The sequence below is a fragment of the Paramormyrops kingsleyae genome, chromosome 4, assembly GCF_048594095.1.
Source record: "Paramormyrops kingsleyae isolate MSU_618 chromosome 4, PKINGS_0.4, whole genome shotgun sequence".
NCBI classification, from domain to species: Eukaryota; Metazoa; Chordata; class Actinopteri; order Osteoglossiformes; family Mormyridae; genus Paramormyrops; species Paramormyrops kingsleyae.
Window position 1 is genome coordinate 15,052,355 of NC_132800.1, and position 21,013 is coordinate 15,073,367.

General features: G+C 46.3%; 2 protein-coding genes across 3 annotated transcripts in view; both read left to right on the top strand.

Annotated features, from left to right (window-relative positions):
• malrd1 (MAM and LDL receptor class A domain containing 1) overlaps positions 1–1,440 on the top strand; it is a 66,682-nt gene extending 65,242 nt beyond the window's left edge. For both annotated transcript variants that reach the window (XM_023818198.2, XM_023818199.2), the window contains exons 37-38: positions 81–137; positions 708–1,440. In XM_023818198.2, coding sequence (XP_023673966.2) covers positions 81–137; positions 708–794 — 144 coding nt within the window. In that variant the 3' untranslated portion in view covers positions 795–1,440. The remainder of the gene's footprint in view (positions 1–80; positions 138–707) is intronic.
• Positions 1,441–10,195: 8,755 nt separating this feature from the next.
• plxdc2b (plexin domain containing 2b) overlaps positions 10,196–21,013 on the top strand; it is a 101,255-nt gene continuing 90,437 nt past the window's right edge. Inside the window, exon 1 of the mRNA XM_072710736.1 lies at positions 10,196–11,411. Within this exon, the coding sequence (XP_072566837.1) occupies positions 11,306–11,411 (106 nt within the window). The 5' untranslated portion in view covers positions 10,196–11,305. The remainder of the gene's footprint in view (positions 11,412–21,013) is intronic.

A 21,013-nucleotide genomic window follows, 5' to 3' on the forward strand; every position in this document is an offset into this window, starting at 1 on the left:
CAACCAGCAGCAAATCCCAACCTCACCCGATAAACCAGCAGCTGCTCCCATATTCATCAAATGATTCATTTTTATTTCAGCTCCCCACCACTGACAGGATTCTCGTCAGCGTCTACCCCTGGCTGAGCGACGCTGAGGTAGGCTTAAAATATGCCTACATTCCCTACAAATAATTTTAGGTTCACGGATATGGGCATGTGACATCCAGACGATGGCGCTCATGGTCTGACTCTGTTTGGCAGAGACACTCAACCCTCTTCCAGAATTTTTACAGGAAAAGGAAAGTACAGACCTCACCTATAAATAACTGGGACATTTCAAAATAACAAACTTAGTCAAGACATTTAACAGTTTTTTAAAATAAAATTGCCTGACATTTTCTGGAACTGGTAGTTCTTCATCAGTGGCATTTTAAGAAATACTGCAAACTTTCTGAAATATATTTTTGTGACCAAACATCTTCACTTACAGTCACTAACTTTCACTTTTCACCTATAATAATGGGGCACTTCTTCTTTAATTTCCTTCATTTATCTAGTATAACGGATGAAAGGGATTTCCAGGCAGTCTTTGCATATTTATGGAAATATCTGGTTGAGGTGTATGACTGTAGGTCTCATATGTTATTAACATTCCCAGTTTTGGTTCTATTCAGATCACTAAGGCCCATGCTAATGGTGACGTCATGTTCCATGTGTCCCGTGCAGGTCTCGCACTCCCTCTCCTTCCCCAACCCGCTCTACCAGAGACCAGGCAGTGGAGGGAAGCTGTGTGACTGCAGCTCCGAGGCTTAGCGTCACAGGGAAGGGGGCGGGGCCAATGGAGAAACACCATACTGAGCGTGTGCAGTATGCCATCCCACTGCTTGCTAAGTGTACGGGGGGAGGGGGTGCTCTTTCCTACCTGCCAGCCAAGGATCATCTTCAGATAATTACCAAGAAATGGAACTGGGGGGTAAAAAAGTTGCTAATTTTACCAATCTGCAATGTGCCCTTGTTTACACAATTCCTGTTTCCTGCTGTTGGGCTTTGTGACATTGTCCCCTGTTGCTTTTCCTTGCTTTGGTATAATAATCACTTATCGTGTCATCCCTCGGTGATGAAGGTTCCAGAAAATGGCCAGGCTCTCAGATAGCTCTTGGTGGTGATTCAAGCGGTTCTGGGCATTTGGATCTCTTTGGAATGCAGGTTGCCCCCCGAGGCTGGGACCGCGGATCTCTCTGGGTCTGACACCTGCCTGGTGGTCCTGTTTTATATCCCTGCTCCCTGCCTGTCCTCCCATGATCAGCTGTACCGAAAGCACCAGACCACCTGGTCGTGCTGCGATTCAAGCAAATCGGTCGGACCCCTGAGGAAAATCCTTGAGCTGAACCACTCCATCAAAAAGCCATCAAACTCCGACGAAAAAAAAAAGTTTATTAATTTGCTTTCAATAAAATACCTGCTGTAAAATCCAAAATCCAATAACGTAACATTTTATTAGAAACTATTTCACGTTACATGCTTACAAATTGAATCCCCTAGCAGCTGTTATATGTTATATAGAAACTTTCTTGTGAATGGGGAAGGTCTTGCATTGTTATTTTTAAGCATTTAACAGGTTTCACAGGTTGTTAAACCTAAAAATACTCTCTTACCCTAAACCCTCTTGCTCTTATTATTAGATTGTATCATATATTCATTGCCAAGCTGTTCTGTTTTGTCAGCAGTGGTTAAGAATCGGCAGGTTGGGCTGATACAGGTTCTGCAGGATATAAAGAAAGCAGAACTGATTTGGGTGGCATCGCTTCACGGTGTCTGACGGGCAGAGGGGTGGGGAGGAGTGGAGTCGCCTGTCTCAGTAATTAAGAGGCTCCCTTTCATCTTCATGTCTTCCCAGCCCGAGCCCACGCAGCCCCCCAGCTGGGACAAATATGCGTTCTTCTGTGGGGTCTAGTGGACTGGGTGGAGAGAGAGAGAGGAGGTTGGATGCAAGGATCACAGGGAAGACTTTGGGATCACTGGGAAGGGGCGTGGAATTAAATACGGTGAAGAAGGGGAGATACTGGGATTAAAGGGAATAAACTGGGAAGACAAAGGACACAGTGGGATTAGAGGGAAGAGAGTGAAATTACAGGGAAGACAATAGCATCACACAGGCAATTTTATCCACATTCCATTCAGGGTGAACCTTGGCTTATGCACTATGCTGCCTGAAAATCCATCCATCCATCCATCCACTTATTGTGATCTGGGTCTTGAGAAGGCCAGGAGCCTATTCCAGGCAGCCCTGGGCACAAAGCTAGGGACACCCTGGACAAGATGCTAGCCCTTCGCAGACCTCTGATTACAGCTATCTGAAATGGTTACTACTACAAGCAGAGCACTAACTTAATCCATAATGTTTGGTTTCATGTATCATGTGCATCATCTACCTCTCACTGATGAGGGTCTACTGCAGTGTAGTTAATCTTCTCACCAGCACCACATGCAAGGCCTGCAAGATAACCTAAGTGTGGGTCAGATATCTGTTGATCACTATCATTTTGTGTGGTTTGATACTGATAGTCTGACTTACAAATGCCACGGCGGTGGTTTCGGTGGCGATTCCGGAGTTATTCCACACAGCCGCCTTGAGGTTGGCTGCAGTCTGGGCTTCTGCTCCCAGAAAGAGCCGTACAGCCTTAAGCTTTATTCAAAGCTAAGGGACTCAAAATGTGTAAAAGCAGCAATCTATGTAGCCTTGGGGCAAAACAATACATAAAAATTGGCATGACAAATAATTGTTAATTATAGAAATGCAATGGCATTTGGCAGAAATCCTCAGGTTAGCTGGATAGGTCAAACCAAGTTCAGACCAGCCTTAGGCAGGGCATTGACCTCAGGAGCATCAATCGGCATATTGCCACACATGTCTTCATCATAAATTAGGCCATTAATCATCTCATTAATGTTTGTTGGTTATTGTGGCACAGAAACTCGGTGGGGGTGTCTGTTGTTGTGTTGCAGTGTTGATCTCGTAAGATATCCACAGGTGTCTTCTGCATGCCAATTTCTCCTGGTACCACCCAAAATGAGAGAGCATCTCCCCACCCCCGGGCCACAGATGGTTTGATGTTCTCCACAGATTCACAATGGCTTTAGAAACTAAAACGAGGGGATAACAAAACTTCTCAGTGTAACTCTGTGGTCCGGCCACCTGTGTCATCCCAACCCCACAAAATGCACCCCCCTCGACCAGGGGGGCTCATCTCACTCTTCAGTTCCCTGCAGGAACATCATTTATTAAAGCACTACATAAATGGCACTGGGAATAGCATAATTTTATAAATATTTCCATCCATCTATCCATCCATCCATCTTCTGATCATTTATCTAGCGGAGGTCCATGGAGGGGCCTGGACCTTGTCCCAGGTGATTCCTGTTTATAACCCTCTATGTTTGCTTAATTGAGTGACACTATGGATCAGTTGGCCTAATGACTTGGCAAGGATCAGTAGGCAGCCGCGTGGTTAAGGAACCAGGCTTATCTATAAAGCTTTGCAGATCCAGGCCAGAAGGGGGCCAAGTCTTTCAGGGACCAGGCTTAGGCTCATGAGAGAAGGTAGCCAAAAGGTTAATGAAATAGGATTATAGGTGAAATGTGGCAGGTCCAACCCAGCTGACAGCCAAGGAACCAAGCCTGTGACTGAACATGTGGGCCTGAGCTCCAGGATAGGCCCTGCTCTAAAACCACTGAGGGGGTTTCTTAGAGTTTTAAACCCCCCCCCCCCCACCACCCCTTTTACAGGAGGAGTCAGCCAGAACACCGGACTGACCTCCAGGTGCCGATCCAGTGAGATGAGTGTGACGGCTTCTCCCTGGACAGGAGGATCATCCCTGGTCAAATCCGTTGGCTGCTTCCCCCTATCTAATGAAGCTTGAATGCAGCTGGACCCTGAACCTCTCTCTCCCCGTCCATGTGCTGACTGTCCCAGGACCTTAGTCAGCTGCAGCCGCACACCGTTTCCTGGGAAGTGTTGGGCTATCCCTGCAGTCGACACCATGCCCGTCGGAGTAACACTCCAGTGTTAGCCTGAGGGCCTCCTTATGGCTGCTCGCCCCTCGTCAAAGACATGGCATGGCTATTGGACCCTTGAGGGAGGGCACTTCACCTGAACTTCTAAGACGATTATGAAAATTGAGCAAATTCCTGCAAAATACTCAGGCTAAAGGCACTGAACTGAAATATAGGGTGGGGTGATGATAAAACCAGTAGCTATTTTTCAGAGAGAAATGTGAGCTTCACAGTCTATCTTTGCTGTAAAGTCTATATTAGAACGAGTTATTTCCATGTTATCCCACCAGCGGCCAGAGATGATGCAGATACACACCAACAATGAGACTCTTCTTCTTCTGTGGTTTTAGTCCCTGTCTTGACTGGACTCTCTTAATGCAGATTTTGCTGACCGGATGGGGGTCCTGAAATTGGCTGAGCAGGGTGGGGGAGGGGTGGATGGAGTTCCCAGTTATATATATTACCACAGAATTTTTAGTGTTTGCCAGCAGTATGGTGCCGTCTTTATGTCTAATCAGAACAGCACTCACTGAATGCCGGACTGACACATCACCTCCGACATCCAGTGTTCAAAGGACAACCCGTCGGATTTACTCGTCCGAAAGGCCAAACTCTCCCTCAAGGCCTGTTTGTTGGACTGATTTCTTGGACCTCAAGAGGGCCAAAACGCAGCCCAGCTGCTGCGTGCAGACCGCCAAGCGGCTTTCACGTCACAGTGTTGAGATCATTTCCTTCTGGAGCCTTCCAGAACCTGGACTGTGGCATCCAGTGGCTTCCGCGCAGTGACTGTGGCCCTTAAGAAACCAAATAAGGGAGCGGGGGTCGGATCACAGGCACAAGGCCAGTGTTCTGGGGAAATTGTCTGTCTGGGAGTGACATGTGTGGAGACCGGACCAAAATAATCCCTCTGAAGGGAGTCCTGAGATCCGGTTAACTCCTTAGTGTGCACCACTCTGTGAGTGTCCTCCAATGAGTGTGTCCTGACGCCCTGTCGGGTGGAGATGTTACCTCCAGAGTACGCCCCATGAAGATCGAGAAGATCCTGTCAGGAGAAAATGGATCACGGCTGTTCCAGCTGGGGAGTCCATTTGCAAGCTCAACCATATAGGGAGCTGTATACAGGGGAGGGCCCTCTGGCCCCAGCTGAAAGCTGATTGGCTACCAGAGTGCCATCTTCCCTGTCACTCACAGATTAAAAATATATCATTGGATAACGATAAGGTGTATGACTTATGCCTCCCCCCACCTTAAAAAACCCTAGAATTGCCCCTGACCAAACAGCCAGTGCTCCCATTCCTATGCTAGGAGGAAGTCAGGCATCCATGATCATCCATATGGATTAATTCTTCCTGCCCTTCGTTCCCAGTGGTTGTTCTTATAGGTGTATTCTGATTTCCACTTTCCAGTAACCATGGAACGCCTTATCAGGGAAGTGCTGCATTGCACAGTACATCTCACCCACCCAAAAGTGTATTTTTTGTGTCTCTTTCCTATAAGGTCTTTTGTAACACCTTGATTCCCATCCCATTCCTAAAAATATTGGCTTGACAAGATGAAGCTTTTTCCGTTGATTGCTGAGAAATCCCTCCAAGAGGAAGTAACATGCGGAGGTGGGGGGAGGAGGGGGGGGGCATCCTATTAACAAGCCGCCAAGTGACAAGTAAGCATCTGGCGCAGAAACGGAAATAAGACTACAAAAAATCGACTAACGAAGACTTCAGCACGAATCGCACTCACACGCCAAACCCCTCCCTTTTGACTTAATGCCCCGCATTTAGGGGCTCAGGGAAGGTCTGCAGATAGATGGTGGACTTAAAGGTCCAGGGTTTGAGCATGACTTCAACATATCTGTGTACAAGCATTTTGCTTCCTTCTACAATCCAGAAGCTTGTGTTTGTTTGTTTGTGTCCCCCCCCCCCCCCAAAGTGAGGGGTACACTGAGTTAGACCCATTCACAAGAGGGATTCTGGGGTTTTATCTGGCTACCCCACACTTACATTTGCTGAGCTGGGAGGGTCTCATGCGATAAAATTTGCTGAACGATATGTGAAAATTTCCTGAATGTATATGAAAATCTGGGATAAATCACTAAATGTCTTTAACCAAAAATATACAGCTCTGGAAAATAAAATAAGAGACCACTCTATATTTAAAAAATCTGCAATATAAAATCCTGGTTTAATCCTGGTTCTGCTGGCAGAAGCTACGCTGAGCAGCAGGTTACTTCCAGGCTCAAAGTTTCTAAGACAGCAGCACACAAGAATAAGGTGAAGCAGGAGACACTGGGAACGACCAGAAACCAGCCAGGTAGAGGGCAGAAGCGACATTCTAATGCCAGAGATGACCATCGACTTATCTGGCAATGCCTCATAAATCGGAGGATGACCTCAAGTGACCTTCAAAAAGAATGGGGAACAAGGGCAGGTGTGAAGCAAGGAAGAAGTCCTTCATTAATGAGAAACAGGAAAGAACCAGGCTGCAGTTTGTGTGTGTGTGTGTGTGATGTCCTGCCCTGTCTGAACCACCTGTCTCTCCTTATATATATATATGCTGGAGATTATACATAGAGAGAATTAATAGATGGTCTCTTAATATTTTCCACAGTGTATGTAAATGGGGTCCAGACCAGCTGAAGCCTCAACACTCTCTGCTAACAGTCGTTGTACCAATGTGTGGGTTTTGAAACTGACTGTATTGTCATTCAGAACCTGTCATTGGTATACAAGCAGAAAAGCACCGAAACGCGAATTGTTACAGCGAATAACCCCCTATAAAAGAGTAAAGTCGATTTTTCTCTGTGGCTTAGGACAAAAGGCAATCACTAAGCAATGAGATAATGCAAATAGCTTCTCAGAAAAGGCATTGGGTACGGCTTCCTGTCTCGCTTGAAGCTAGCAAAGACGTTCCTACTGACGTTCCGGCAAATTCTTCCACATAGAGTGAGGAAGAGCTGAAAGAGCGTAGCCAGCTTTTGGCTGGTAATGGAGTATTTCCTGTTACTCTGTGGGCCGGAGCACATGTCAGCGCATGTTTTCAAAAGAGCTGCTGTTGTTTGCAACCCGAAGAGCCTGATTACTCTGCGTCGATTCAGTGGCAGACTTTAAGGTGCAGCTTGTCAGAAGACAATGGACCAATGAGCAGAGTGTCCTGCAAAGCCCGGGAAATGACACGGAAAACGAGGGGACACTCTCAGGTGGTCATCAGGGGGCCCAACAACAGAAAAGGATATGAGTTACAAGATGACTGTGGAAAATGTTGGACTTATTAGGTGTATGGCTGGGTCAGGGGTGCATAGAGGGGGCAAGGCAATAGGGGCCCAGGTGAAAACTGATTGGCCCCCAGAGCACCTTGTCCTCTGTCACTCACCGGATTAAACATATCATTGGGTAATGAGAAGGTTGGCTGCCCCACTTATGCCGCCCACCTTAAAAAATCCTAGAATCGCCCCTTGGGTTGGGTAGCAGTACATTTTGGCTTTGATATGCAGTTTGTGATGTGAACCTATGGATTTTCAACAACAGTTCACCATCTCAGAATCTAATATAATGAATGCAGGTGACCCCCCCCCCATCACAGGTGAGAGCCCAATCATGCCTGGATCCCCTACCTGTGCATGACTTCGTTCTTGCATGATGGAGGGTTGGTGGTTAAGAGCAAAGAAACTGTATTTCAAACTAATATTTTGCAGGCTAAATTCCACAGCTGTGACCTGGTTCCTCTGAATGACCCTCAAAGGAGGTTTCAGTGGAACATTTATCTGTCGTGTTTATCTGAAACAGCCTAGGATTTTATAAATCTATGCAGCAGAATAAGTAACTATAGCACCTGAGATTAACTGCATGATTCTCGGCTTGTACCACTGCCTTGGAATCAGAGACCTTAACCATTCTGTTCCCTGCTGCCAGAGAAGCAGAACAGCATGATCCTGGTGTTCCATACTGGCAGGACTCTGCTAGCAGTGCCGCTTAAGATCTGATCCAGGATCACTTTACACTGCCAGAAAAAAAGAGTACCAATTTGTACAATTTGTACAGCAGGTAGAGTGGTGGCTCTGAGGCCAGGGATCTGTGCCAGCGACCAGAAGGTCGCTGGTTTGAATCTCATGAATGCCAGGAGTGATGCTCTTCCATTGGGCCCTTGAGCAAGGCCCTTAACCTGCAATTGCTTTGTCCTGGTTATGATGTTAATCTACATCCAGCCCTGCAAGGAGGTTCTCCAACTTTCAGGGAAATTTGGGGGTTGGTGGCAGGATTGACACCTCAGTTGCTGGGAAAAAAATACTCACACTGGTCCATTTGGACTAGTGTGGTGCTGAGATATCACCTGCTAAATGACTGCACTTGGGTTCTTATCCCTGAGGTGGTGGGTGCAGTCATGGCATGCCCCTAACCCCTCTCTCTGGAAAATGCACCTTGTAGTCTAATTAGAGGCACAGAAACAGACCCTGAGGAACATCCCCAAGGTACAAACATCTTTAATGTACCCCAGTGGTACAAAAATCTTTATAGTCCATTTCTGTACCTTAAAAGGTACATTTACCTACAGCTAGAGTACAATTGACAGACCCTTGAGGGTACAGCGACAAGCAAAGGTACTGATTGTTACTCTTTATTTCTGACAGTGTTCCCGCAGATGTGGTTTTATCAGACACTCCCCCCCCCCCTTACCACCACCCAATGGTAATGTGGGAGGCTAGGACCAGGTAAGTGAGGGTAGAGGGGCTTGAGATTCGCACGACTCCAAATGACTAGCGACTCTTCTGTGTATTTAGGCAGCAGTTCAAGGGAGCAGGGTTTCGCAGAAGAAAGGGCTCCATTCATCGGCCCGATCCGTCCCGGCCAGCCCTGCACATTCCTCTGTTTCCGTCCATCGTCGTCAGATGTTCGTCTCGAAAACATTCAGCCCGCTCCTAGCCCGCTATTATCTGCCGGGACGTCGTGCTGTTCCGCGTACGCGCAGCGAGAGCCTCTTGCAGAAAACCACCCCACGAGATAAACATCTGCTGCCTGCAGCTCGCCAGATTGCAGGAGAACCGCTAATGGGACTGTGCTCCTCCATCGTTATCTACCTCGACCGCAACCGGTCGCTTCTGGTCAAGTTTTTAAAGCGAGAGGAGGGCAACCTGTGCACATGTAACGCTGCGATCCTCGATCCCATCGCACCTGGGTTGCATTTAGTCAGAACACCGCATAAAAAAGTATACAAATACATAAACAAATGTGTAAATGCGACACTAAGCTTTCTTCAGGGAATACTTAAGTACTTAGTCATCCTGTAACTGGGCGCCTCTTGTGGGTCCTCTGATTGTAAAAAGCTTTAACAACTGACCTTAGCAAGAAATGATGGTTAATGCAGATTCCACTTTAAGACAGATCGGGGTCTGTTTGACTTAAAGTACATGCACATATTTCGGTCAAATAAATATCTGTGGCTTTCTCGCGCTCCTAGTCTGTGGGCTGCAGGAGGAGGAGACGCCGACAGCTTCTCCAAGAGCCGACAATGCAAAATACTCCTCGCTCTTCCATCCGTGCAAGACAGCCGCAGAGCCGCCTGAAGGGCAGAGATTACGGGCGGCCGCCTTAATTGTGTCCGTTGGATTGCTGGGTCTGTGAAGAGCCGCGACTCCATCACCCGCCCGACAGCAAAACAGCCCGCGCCGCCGTTCAATCAGCTGTAAAGCAAAACAATATATTAAAATAACACGGAAAAACCGGTTTTGCCTTTTTTTTGGCATTAATCCCTACAATGCTAGCATGTGCACGCCTGGAAATTTCTGCAGAACAAAGAGAGCCCCTCGCACGTTTACCAGCCTGTCTTCAGACCATTAAAACTTTGTACTTCATAATAATATAAGGAACCCATGCTCCTTAATGACGCGGGTATTATTCTAATTTTGTAACTTTGTTTTGCCGGTATTATCGTAACTATTCATGAGATGCAGACGCATTTCCCAGCATTATTGGTGTCCATTGTCAGAAATTTAGGTCGTTTCAAGCACTTTACATTTATTCAATTAAATATGTCGGTTTCTTAAATTTTAAATTAAGGGTGAAAAAACAAAGTCGTCAGGTATCGGAAGTTTCGCCTTCAGCCAGATGGGGGTGCACTTCTCACCGGCAACTCGGACCATAGCAGAAAGCTGAGGGTCCGTTTTCCATCCGCTGAGATTGCGGCGTCCTTCGCGCGTCGCCGCAGAAATTACCCGTAAGGCGAAGCAGCCCTATAAATATAACGGTGCATATCCCGCATGCAGTGTCAGCTATTAGCAAATGTATCCCTTTCGAAAAAAGTACGTTTAAATTAGTGGAAAGACAAATTATATTGTACCAGCTTCCTAATTAATTTCTCAAACAATTAATTTCATCAATATTATCCAATGTTTAAACATTTAACCAGATATTTGAGAACTATGTAGTAGTTTCGATTTTGTTACATTAATGATCTACTTTTGAAAGGTGGTGAAATTATCTAAATTAGAATCTGAATTAAGGTAAAGGGGTGGTGCTGTAATTGGTCGCGAGAGTTCCGGTTTTCAGCGCATCGACCGGGTAGAAAGTCTGGGCTCGGTTGGCGAAGCCCTGAGCCGGAGCTCCGGGACTGGAAATACGAACGGCGGGCAGTGCGGTCGGACCTGGATACTCGCCCTGCTTTATCTTTTAAAACATTTTTCCTCCCTCTCTTTTTTTCTCTCCAAGAATTTAGGGTGGGATTTTTTTAAGCAGAGGTCGGGTTCCGACAAAGCGCAGCGCACATGGCTGCGTAGATTAATGGGTTTTTCCTGCAAGGAACAAAAACACGGGGCAACAGTGCAGACCGATGCATATCGACGTGAGCCCGTGATAAATACGCTTTTGGAATTGCACGGTAACCAGATCTTTGCACAACATCTGATATGTGGAGGGCTGCTAGATTGTCGCCGGGGCTTCGCTGGCTCTACTTTTGGTAACTGTAAATGCGGATAGGGGTGAACGCTTAAACCCGGGCTGGGATACCAAATGCGACCTGGGTGGAACTGACAAGACCTCAGTATTTTGAGTTCCCCATCCTATTGTTATTCCTTTCATCGTTTATTATTATTTTTCTGTGAAATCGGCTGGGTTTTGCAAGAAGGACTGCCAAAGGAATTTGACCAAGTGTGCCCGGGCGACGAGAAAAAGGCGAACGAGTTCGGCAGGATCTGCCACTGGGGAAATAATAATAAGAATAATAATAGATTTATAAAACATCAAAATAAGCGGGACATTTTCTATATCTGCCGAGCATCTCGGCTATGGCGGTTGCGAGGAAAGTCGACCTCATTGTTGGAGTTGTTCTACTTTTGCAGTCTCTGGGAAATGCCTTGCAAGTCACAGGAGCGCAACTGTCACCAGCAAGTGGTAAGATCCTCAGTTGACTCATTAATTGCTACGTTAAGTGCCACTAAATTAGGGTGCGATCATACTTGACCTCCCTCTTCACGCACCACCTTCTCTGTCCCCATATTTCTGCATGGGTATTGGTGTATATTAGCCTGACATGCCGCATGCTTTTAAAGACACATTTAAATGTAGCCCGTCGCAGATCACTGCAAAACGATTTCAGCGTTTTGTTAACTCGCGGCGACGTATCGTTTTGCGGCTGCTTTGTAAATAATGTATCTCTCTAGTGCACATGGGCTCTATTTGGCGCCGGGGTGTTGATAAACACTGGGGCATTTTTAAAGGCAATTTCTCTATATCTACACGTGGTGTGGACTGTTTATATTAAGTAATATATAGTATGGTTATAAATAATTCAACTTATTTTTCATGCCATGTTTTCCCAATTTGTGAAAAAGCGAAAGCTGTAAATATATTAGGTAATGCAAAACTATGCAAATATATTAACTGGGGACCAGTTCAGTTCTGCTTCATGTGTCTGCGGCTGATGTTTGACGCATCGGTTGCTGGTGTGTGGGTGTATGGATCATCTCGTTACAAAGCTGGGGATTCGTGTCTTTGGCTGTACTTTAATGTTCCGCACTTCGGCTGCTGCTTTGCAGGACGACCGCAGTTCTGTACAACACAAATAACTCTTAAACCTGACGGTCGATATCTGATTGCACACATTGTAACTTGTGGCACGCGGCGTCTTTAAAAAGCTCGGGACGATGTATTTAAAAATTTCACGCCAAATTAAACCAGAAGCTGCAATATAATTACACAGTGTGTAACGTAGCGCACGAAATCCCGCGTTTTTACTACAGATCTATAGATTTTTAACATGATATGACTCGGGAAGATTATGCTTAGGAAATGTGTTGCGGGGCTTCCCTGCCGGCTGGATTTTTTTCCTTCGGTTTGTCGACGAGTGTGCCTGAAATCAGCTGCCTGTTGCAAATTAATAACCAGTAGAATCAGTCCACAAAGGAAATTAGACCAGCATACTGCATGCAAACCTCGAAAAGCCGCCTAGTTATATTTTCTCGATGATCGTTGTGTTTGACTGTGAAGTGTCTACTTTTAAGTCTTTTTACTGGTCTTTATTATTATGTATCGTGTTATTATGTGTCTTATGGGCTCAATGCTTTAAAAAATGCCATATTAACGAGAGGCTCAGGCGCAGCCCACAGAGCCCCTGCTCTCATTTTAACTCCTATATTCCAGCTTAAAAATGTTTTTGCATTTGCTTTAAAAAATGCATTTGTTTAATTCCTGTAGTGCTGCTTATGCATAAGTGCAATGCATTGGAATATCAACTGCAATGCTGAAGGAAGTAAAAGGGGAAAAAAATCAGACATCTATCACTTGTGCAAATTGTCTTAAGGACGATGCAGTGCTAGAGAGGGCACGCGGGTTACATCGCTGCCACGTCTCGTGGCTCTGTGCGAGGGATCCCCGTTGCCTTCCCGCGCGACTTCATGCTTTTTATCTTTGTTTGGCCGATGTTTATATAGAGAGCAGGTGATCACGTCCTATAAAATCGGAGGATCGCAGTATATGAACCGAGACCGGTCTCCACTAAATGTCTATGACATTTGGCCTCACGCCATGGTATCCAACAAGCATACCGCTAAGAACACTGTGATTATTACAGAGGTTTCGGTAATCAATTTGCAGAATGGCGTAATTCAGCACAATGTAGCCTATTTATCTCCTCGGGATAGCCGTTCGGATATATTGCTCGGAGTTGGCGGGCTTTCTCCTTGGTGAATTGCAGCAGTCACGTGTCTGTCTTAAGCGCTGTTCATCTTTCTTTATTTTAAGTTAAATCATCTGAAAAATATTCCCGACAGCCTAAAGTCAGTTACAACATGGACTTTAAAGTATTTTAACGGATATAGATGGAAGCTGACCTCACAGGTGCTGTCAAAGAAACTGAGTCAAGTACATTGAATGCTAGAAGCAGTGCCTTTGAAATTGTGTTTATAAGATGAGAAGTAGAGTTCATTGTTAATTATATTAAGGACGCCATGGAGGATTACTGGATGGGGTTGTTGCTGTTTGGGGTCTCCCACTGTGTGTCACTCATGCGCCTCCCCGCCCGTCTGGGACCACGAAGGAGGTTTTTTTTTTGGGATGGGCATGAATTGTTGAATTAAGAAAAGTAAGCTACGGATATTCCAGTATAGGCTGTAGTGTAACCTGTACACTCCAAACCTATTGTTTGTTTCTGTTCTATGACTGTAGATATGATTGGTGCCAGATAGATGTGGCCTGCACATTCTGGGTTTCCTCCAGTCATTTTGGTTGTCCAAAAAACATACAATTAAGAGACTTGGTCTCTTTAAATTATTCATAGTTTGATAATGTGTGCCATGCAATGGAATAGCATTGTGATCCTGTACTGGACAGACAGGAATGCTGTAAAAAGCGAGGACAGTTCATCAACTCAGGCTCGAGGTCTCCCATGTTATAGTGTGCGCAGCGTCATAAATAACTGTTATGTGGGACATTTGGAAGAGGAATACAGCATAGGCTTTTCTGTTATGTGTTAATATATTTAAAAGCCAACAGAAATTGCGGGGGGGGGGGACTTGGATTATGGATCAGATAACTGAAGGAGTAACTCAGGGTAACATTGTAAAGTATGAAGTATTAGCCAGAGCTAATAAGATCCCTTTAAGGTCATGATCTTAAAGGAAAAGAGTGGGGCGATGATTTAGATTCGTTAGGTGTCATTGACTCAGCTCTGAGTCACTAAAGAAGCCATAGGAGCTGATCCATCACACCCCACGGACAGAGCGCCAGTGTTGTTTTTTTGGCTTTACTCTGACCCCTTCAGACATTTATCTTTTTTCGTCGGATGAAATGTGCCCGGTGTCAGGTGTTGTGTGTCTCTTCCAGAAGCAGGGATTACACCCCTCCGCATGCCAGAGTCACGTTACGCGCCATTGCGCTCCCTGACGCGCTGTGCGTTTGTAGTGCGTCCTGTGATAACGTCGCGTGTCTTTGACTCTTCCCCGGGCTCCGTGCTTCGTGGGATAAGTGGATAAGTGGATATGGGATATGATTTAAAATGGAAGAGGGCACGACGATGTGTAGGCGGATCAAATGGAGCAGCATGTTAACCAGGTGCAAAACCCCATTTTCGGGCGTGACTGATACTTTCATCCCAAGCTTTATCCACTTATAGTGCAGTACGTTCTTCAGGAGTAAATTCACGTTAAGTACCTGAGTAGAGTACGTCCCAGTGGGCCCCCTCCTGAGGCTTAAAGCAGCAAATGTCAAGCTACATATCTGTGCCCTAAACCGCTTCCCACCTGTTGCCTGTTGTTCTGCAGGCTTTCGGTTTTTCAGGTCCAACTGGATGGCTGTGTGGTCAGGGCCAGAGTTGGGCACAGATCACCAAGACGATGATAGCTTTGGTCTACCTTGGGTGTGACTTGTTGTCATGGAAGCAGTCTCTCTTAGGCCGGTTGTGTGTTTTTTGGGGGGGATGCATCAGTTCAGTCAAGAGCTGCCTGTGTTTACCAACATGTTTAATTTATTTTTTCGTTTTTTCATCTCCAGCCTTGTTTGCCAGGTAAATCTCGTATCAGATATCAGATGGCAGGCCTCTGTATTGCATCGTTCCGGACGCTACCTCCAAATTAAAAATCATTTCTAAAAATGTGCGTGTTTGCATAGTCTGTGGACCAGAAAGCATTTGTGTATCTGACTCCTGGCCTCAAAACCTGATGATCTGCCAGGTCACCTGTCGTAAAGCACCAATCCTATCAATGTTTTAAGAGACGCTAACAATCGGGCGATTGAGGTTGCTGCGGGAGACTTCGGGATTTGCTCTTTTCCGGAATTAGCTTTGGATTAAAGAGGTTTAGTGTCCCTGGGCCAATCGGTCACTTGGTCAACAAGGAGAAGTAATTGGCAGCCCTTTTCTCAGAAGTATGGCTTTGAATACCCCCGTATTTATCAGAAGAGCGATCTGCTGATTCATACTTAGATGAAGGCGCTGTACTCAAACCATCAGCTAGGCAGGTTTGTAGTTTGTTCGAGGATTAGCACAGGTAGTTGTGTGCACAGCCTTGTTTGCACACGTGCTTGTGCTTCTGTATACCTAAGTGTGTGCATGTGTGTGTGTGTCTGAGTGATACTGCATGGTCAGCTGACTGGTTCACAGACCTCCCAATTAACCTATTTCATGCAGGGTTTGTTGGACTGTCTGGGGTTTGAGGCTCTGCTAGTGTTGCGAAAGCCTTTGGACCCAAATGCAGCTGGGCACATGGACCACGTGGCCAGGCTTCGACTCTCAGATAGACTATGTCTGCCCGCACAAGCCTGCGGGTCTGGCCGTTTGTCTAGAAAAGTGAGTGGGGACAGGTTTCGGCTGATTTTTTTACCTGCCTAAATGAATGTTCTGTCAGAACTCGAGACTAATGGATGGCAAGTCCTCATCGAGGCAAAGAGTTATAGCCCCAAATAGGTCAAGATGATTGGAAATGGTCAGCAGGATGAACCCTGAGTGGGGGGAAAAAAACAGTAACTATTACCTTGTCTGGAGATGTTCCTGTCCTAGATAAAGATGTATTTTTAGAATAATGGTGTTGGCAGTGGACCTCTATAATGGACCTCTATAATGGACCTCTATTTCCAAAGACGTCAAGGGATGGTAGAATTTCCGTTTCTCTGCTCATGCAGTCCCAAAAATTATTGGGAACTGTGATCCCATTGCCAGCCCATCTTGTTACTTGCTGGGTAGCCGGCTTTACCTCGTGTTCCTGGAAGCCTCTGTGTGCTGCTGATCTTCCTAGAGTCAGCTGGTATTGACCCATGTCCAAATCTACTTTGAGGCTGTATGTACTGTATGAAGTCAGTGCATAGCCTGAAAACACTGACAGGTGTTTACTTCCATTTGATCCTTAACTTTTTCTAAGTTTCAAGCATAGTTCAAGGTATAGTGGAAGTACCTGGTAGGTCAGTGCTGTAGAAGTGCCCATTTTTCACCTGTCAGTCCTTAGTTCCTATAATGGAACTGTACATCCATTGGTCTTCCAACTGCTTTTCCTGGTCAGGTTTGTGGGTGATGGAATTGTTGGGGGGATTAGAAGAAAGTAACTGAGCTGTGGTGAAGCAGCTGGCATTGTGCTTATGGAGTTGGATTTCTGCCATTGAGCTGTCAGAATCATGTCCCTGGAGGAGCAACGGCTTTTGTCTCCCCAGAAATGAACGGGACTCAAATGTGCTGCAGTGAATATTCAGCTGGAAAGAGTGAGAGAACTTATAAGCTCCACTCTCAATTAAAAATCTGCTGGATAACTTAAACATCAGTGAAATCTCCAGGTCTTGAGGGGATCATGGTTCGGGATGCGTTCTACGTCTTCGTCTTCCATGAGGAGTATCCACACTCTGGTGACTTTAACTGCTTTATCTGAGGCAAACACCTGTGTTTCTCACATGTCTTAAGTGAAGAATTGCAAGAACTTCTAGAAATTCCTCACTGCTGTGCCCATCCCTCCCCCCATCAACAAACACGACCTGGCTGACTGCCCATCTCGATGTTTGCCGCGAAATTACCCCTCGCCAGAGGACATAGCCTTACAAGCCTAATTGTTTTTCGGTAAAACAGCCATGTTGTATATTTGGAGGGAATAGAGACATGAGACCAAAATGCACCAAAACAGATCCCAGTATCTGTGTTTCTGTTCCCCCCCCCCTGTGCTTCTTGGCTGTGAAGGCTTTTTGGAAGGGCTCTGACAAGGGATACCGGTGTTTGGTTGGACAGTGGGCAGGGAGGGAGGGGCGGGGTAATGGTGACTCACTTCTCAATGTCCTGTGAAGAAAAAGAATTGCTTCGTCTCGCTGGAAAACACCTTGCTATGAATGAGACGAGGCTGGTGATTGTGAATGGCATCCGAGGACTGGGGGGTGGGTTTGGGGCTGGGGGATGCTGTGTACAACGGGGGTCACATTCCTCGGCTGCGGAAGGTGCACTGGAGGAGGCTGTGGGTTTGGCTGCGGGGGGGCTGGGGGCCTGGTCTCAATGGGCACAGGAATAATAGGGTAGGGGAAGAAAGGGAGCCGCTGCTTAATAATACCGGCTGAAGTTAAGCTCCTCTTCACAGGGTCAGTGGTGCGTTATTTATTTATTTATTTTTTGCCAGAGCAAGGTCTATTATATTCATTCCTTGCTTTTGTTTCCTCGGGTCGACTGCACCTGTCACAGACTGAAGCACTTGGGGGTTTAACAGCACGGCGTTCATCACACGAGCGGAAGCGGCTGCCGGTCCGAGTCCCGGCATGTCCCCGGGAGCTGCTGGCTATGACACGACGTTATTAGTTTCCAGTTCAGGTGTCACCATTCACATAGGGTGGTTTTAGGAATGCCCTTCCGTCAGTCTGGTATCCAGGTCAGTAGACACTGCACCACACCGTTGTGCATGGGGGTTCAACCCATCGACGGCATGCTGCTGGAAAGGAGACGAAAATATCTGGAACGAAGACAGCCAGGTACTTTATCACTGCCGCCTCCATATCTATTGAGGTGATGGGATACATAAAGAAATCATCCCTGCCAGGGGTCTCAGTAATACCAACTCGGTGCATCCTAAAAGTATACCCATGCACTGCTGATCTTCTCAATCTCTCGGCCAAAACGTCCCCACTGCTCTTGATGCGAGGGGATGTTTAATAACCCGAGCGATGATGTGTCCTCCAAGCTCGCTGGTAAGGCTCTCATGGATTCCTCCTCTTCCTGTGAAATATTGTATGTCTCTAGTCTCCCGCTAGGAAAGAACAGGCAGATTGGTTTCGCTGCCAACTCGAAAAGGACAATAGGCCTCTTCTTCACCATTCCTTCGGCAAAAGCTCAGTACCCTTAGGTGAAAGCGTGTCGGGAGCGATGGATGTGACCATCCCTCTATATTATGATGCCTGATGACAGATGTTAATCATCCCTTGGGAGAAATGTGCTGTGTTGTCCGTGTGGATTCTCATTATGTCCATATATGAGAGATCCAGTCTGGAATATTTGTGACGTATTTGTGGAAGATGTAGAATCTGAGATCTTCCCGTCTCCTCTGCGTTTGTCTGACAGAGCCTGAATCGGATCATTGCTGGAATGTCCCGCCCCTGCCATATGTGTGTGAGCACTGATATTATCCATTGAGACGGGATCGTCATGCATCCACGGAAGACTAAAGTCTAATCTGTTCAGCAAACTAGCTTTGAGTCTGTTTCTCCTGATGTGAAGATACTTTCTAGGTGAAAGAGCTGCCAGTAAGTTTTTAGATCTTTGTTTTAGGATAAAAAGCTAACTGACATAGAACCAAGCTTGTTACCTGTGGCCGAACCTCCCCATTACTCTGCCTTGGTCAACCTGGTGACTAAAGCACTGTTGTGTCCAGGAGGTGACCGGCCCTGATGGTGATAGCAGCCTCTGCTGGCTTCACAGCCATGGTGGGTAGGAAGGTTCCGTGTGATGAGTCCACAGCACCATCTCTATCAGCGGCTCCCCTGATTGTGTTGTGTTGTGCAGCAGCATTCTTCAGTTCGGCGGTGAGCTCTGGAGTGGGAGGGCCTGGAAACATCTTGAGTAGCAAATGTCATGGAACAAGTGAGTCTTCACAGAAGTGTAGGTTTGTTCAGTTTACGCTGTGTGGTGAATGTGTGCTGCGGGGTCCATCATCAGTGAGTTGGGAGTGGTGGGACCTTGCAAACCCAACACCCCCACTGCCCAACCCTCCCCCAGCTTTTCCCATGCTGGCAAAGCCTTTTCATGCTGCCAGAGATGCCGAACAACACACAAAAGATGCGGGGGGGGGGGATGGCCACAGCTTCTCCCCTGCCCCCTGCCTCATTCTCCTTGCACTAAACAGGCCCCATTCCTCCTTCCCTGTAGGATGAACAGCCCTCCTTTTTGTCTGGTAGTTTGATGTATGCAAGGTGAGTTTTTTTCCCCAGATATGATGGGGGGGACTGAGCAGTTCTCTGTCAAATGTGGCAGAAATTCTTGGTTCGGTGGAGCCCAGAAAGTGCCATGGGTCAGCTTGGCCTGGTTCATCAGCTCTGCTTTTAACAGCCGCTTGAGCGCAATTCAGTCTGGTGAACCCGACGACCCATGGCCATAAATGGCTTGGACAGCCTAGACTCCTATAGAGAGTGTTGAAAACCGTGGATTGTTTTTTATGACTCTTCCTCAGCAGTTTTAATTAAATCTCCACGCACTGACTTGTGAAGAGAAACGGACCACAACCAGACCTAGACTGGAGGCTCGACTGTCACCCCTCCCCCACCCAACAAAATAAGTAGATGTAAGACGCCTTTTACCCCAGGTAGCACGTTCCAAGAGGTCTGCACCAACAAAACTCAGTTTTGTTCTTCTATTCCTGATGGTATCTGCAACCGTCTGCAAGTCTAAGCAAGACGGCATCACTCTCACTTGCACAGTCACCCACAAAGGCTCTTTGTCCTGCCTTCAGGCACATTTCCAGATCCTTCCAGACCGTAAGCATGGATTCAAGATGCCATAAGTCTCACCGGTTTCGAGTGAAGCGTGGCGTGTGTTGGTGGCACTTATACGCTACTCTTCTGTCCCTGGATCTCCTGTAGGTCAATCTGTTATTTGGCTGAAAAAATGTGTTGCCGCTGTTACCTCGTGAAAAAACGATCTGACACTAGCGTTTGGACTAAGGAAAAAAAATCCAGCGGATCGCATCCCGTCTTCATTTTGTCTGGAACTGGTTTTCCAAAACTCAGCTAGGTGGCTGTCACACAAATGGAGCGAACCTGTCTAAGGCTCATGCTTCTGGAACATTCTATGGGAACCATCCGTTTCCTGCATACTCAGGGGTTTCTGTGTGGCTATAAGTAGCACTAAAACGGAACACGTCTACCATCCAGCTGATCTCACGTATTTATGTAGGATTAGGTAATCGTTTCATTCCTGTTTCGGTGTGGGAAGCTAATCTTATGCAAGAGATGTTCCTGATAGTCTAATCTAGTTAGTGGTAACTTATATAAGGAAATTGGCTGTGTGTAGCAAATCGACAGTGTGATAGGAAGTTTGGAGAATAAATGTATTCTTTATTGAACCTGCTTTTTATGTGGTTTATTAGAGTAGGTAAACAGCTTTCGTGATTTAAATCTAATACACCTCCCTCAAGAGGGAGCTTCAGCAACCCCCGCCCCTGTATGAGATTTACCATGGTGTGTGTGTGTGTGATTGTGTGTGATTGTGTGGGTTTTGGGGGGGGGGGGGGGTTGTTTATGTATATATTGCACCCTTTTTTTGGTCTCCACAAGGGCAAACAAAATTTTATAAAAATCTGTGAATGTAATCACAAAACTAAAAAGTCTTTTATTTTGTTTTTGTGTGGGTACTTCTGGTTAAGGTTAGGGCTGGGTAGGGGTTAAGGTCGTTATAGTTCGATTAGGGTTATGCTCATAGAAATTGTGGATTCCCACAAAGACATAGATACCTGATCTGTGTGTTTTTTTTTATCTTGTGGATAAGACCTCATGTTTTTTTTTTTGTTGGGCTGAGGTATTGAGGACAGAATGTATACAGGAGGCCCAGCAGACTG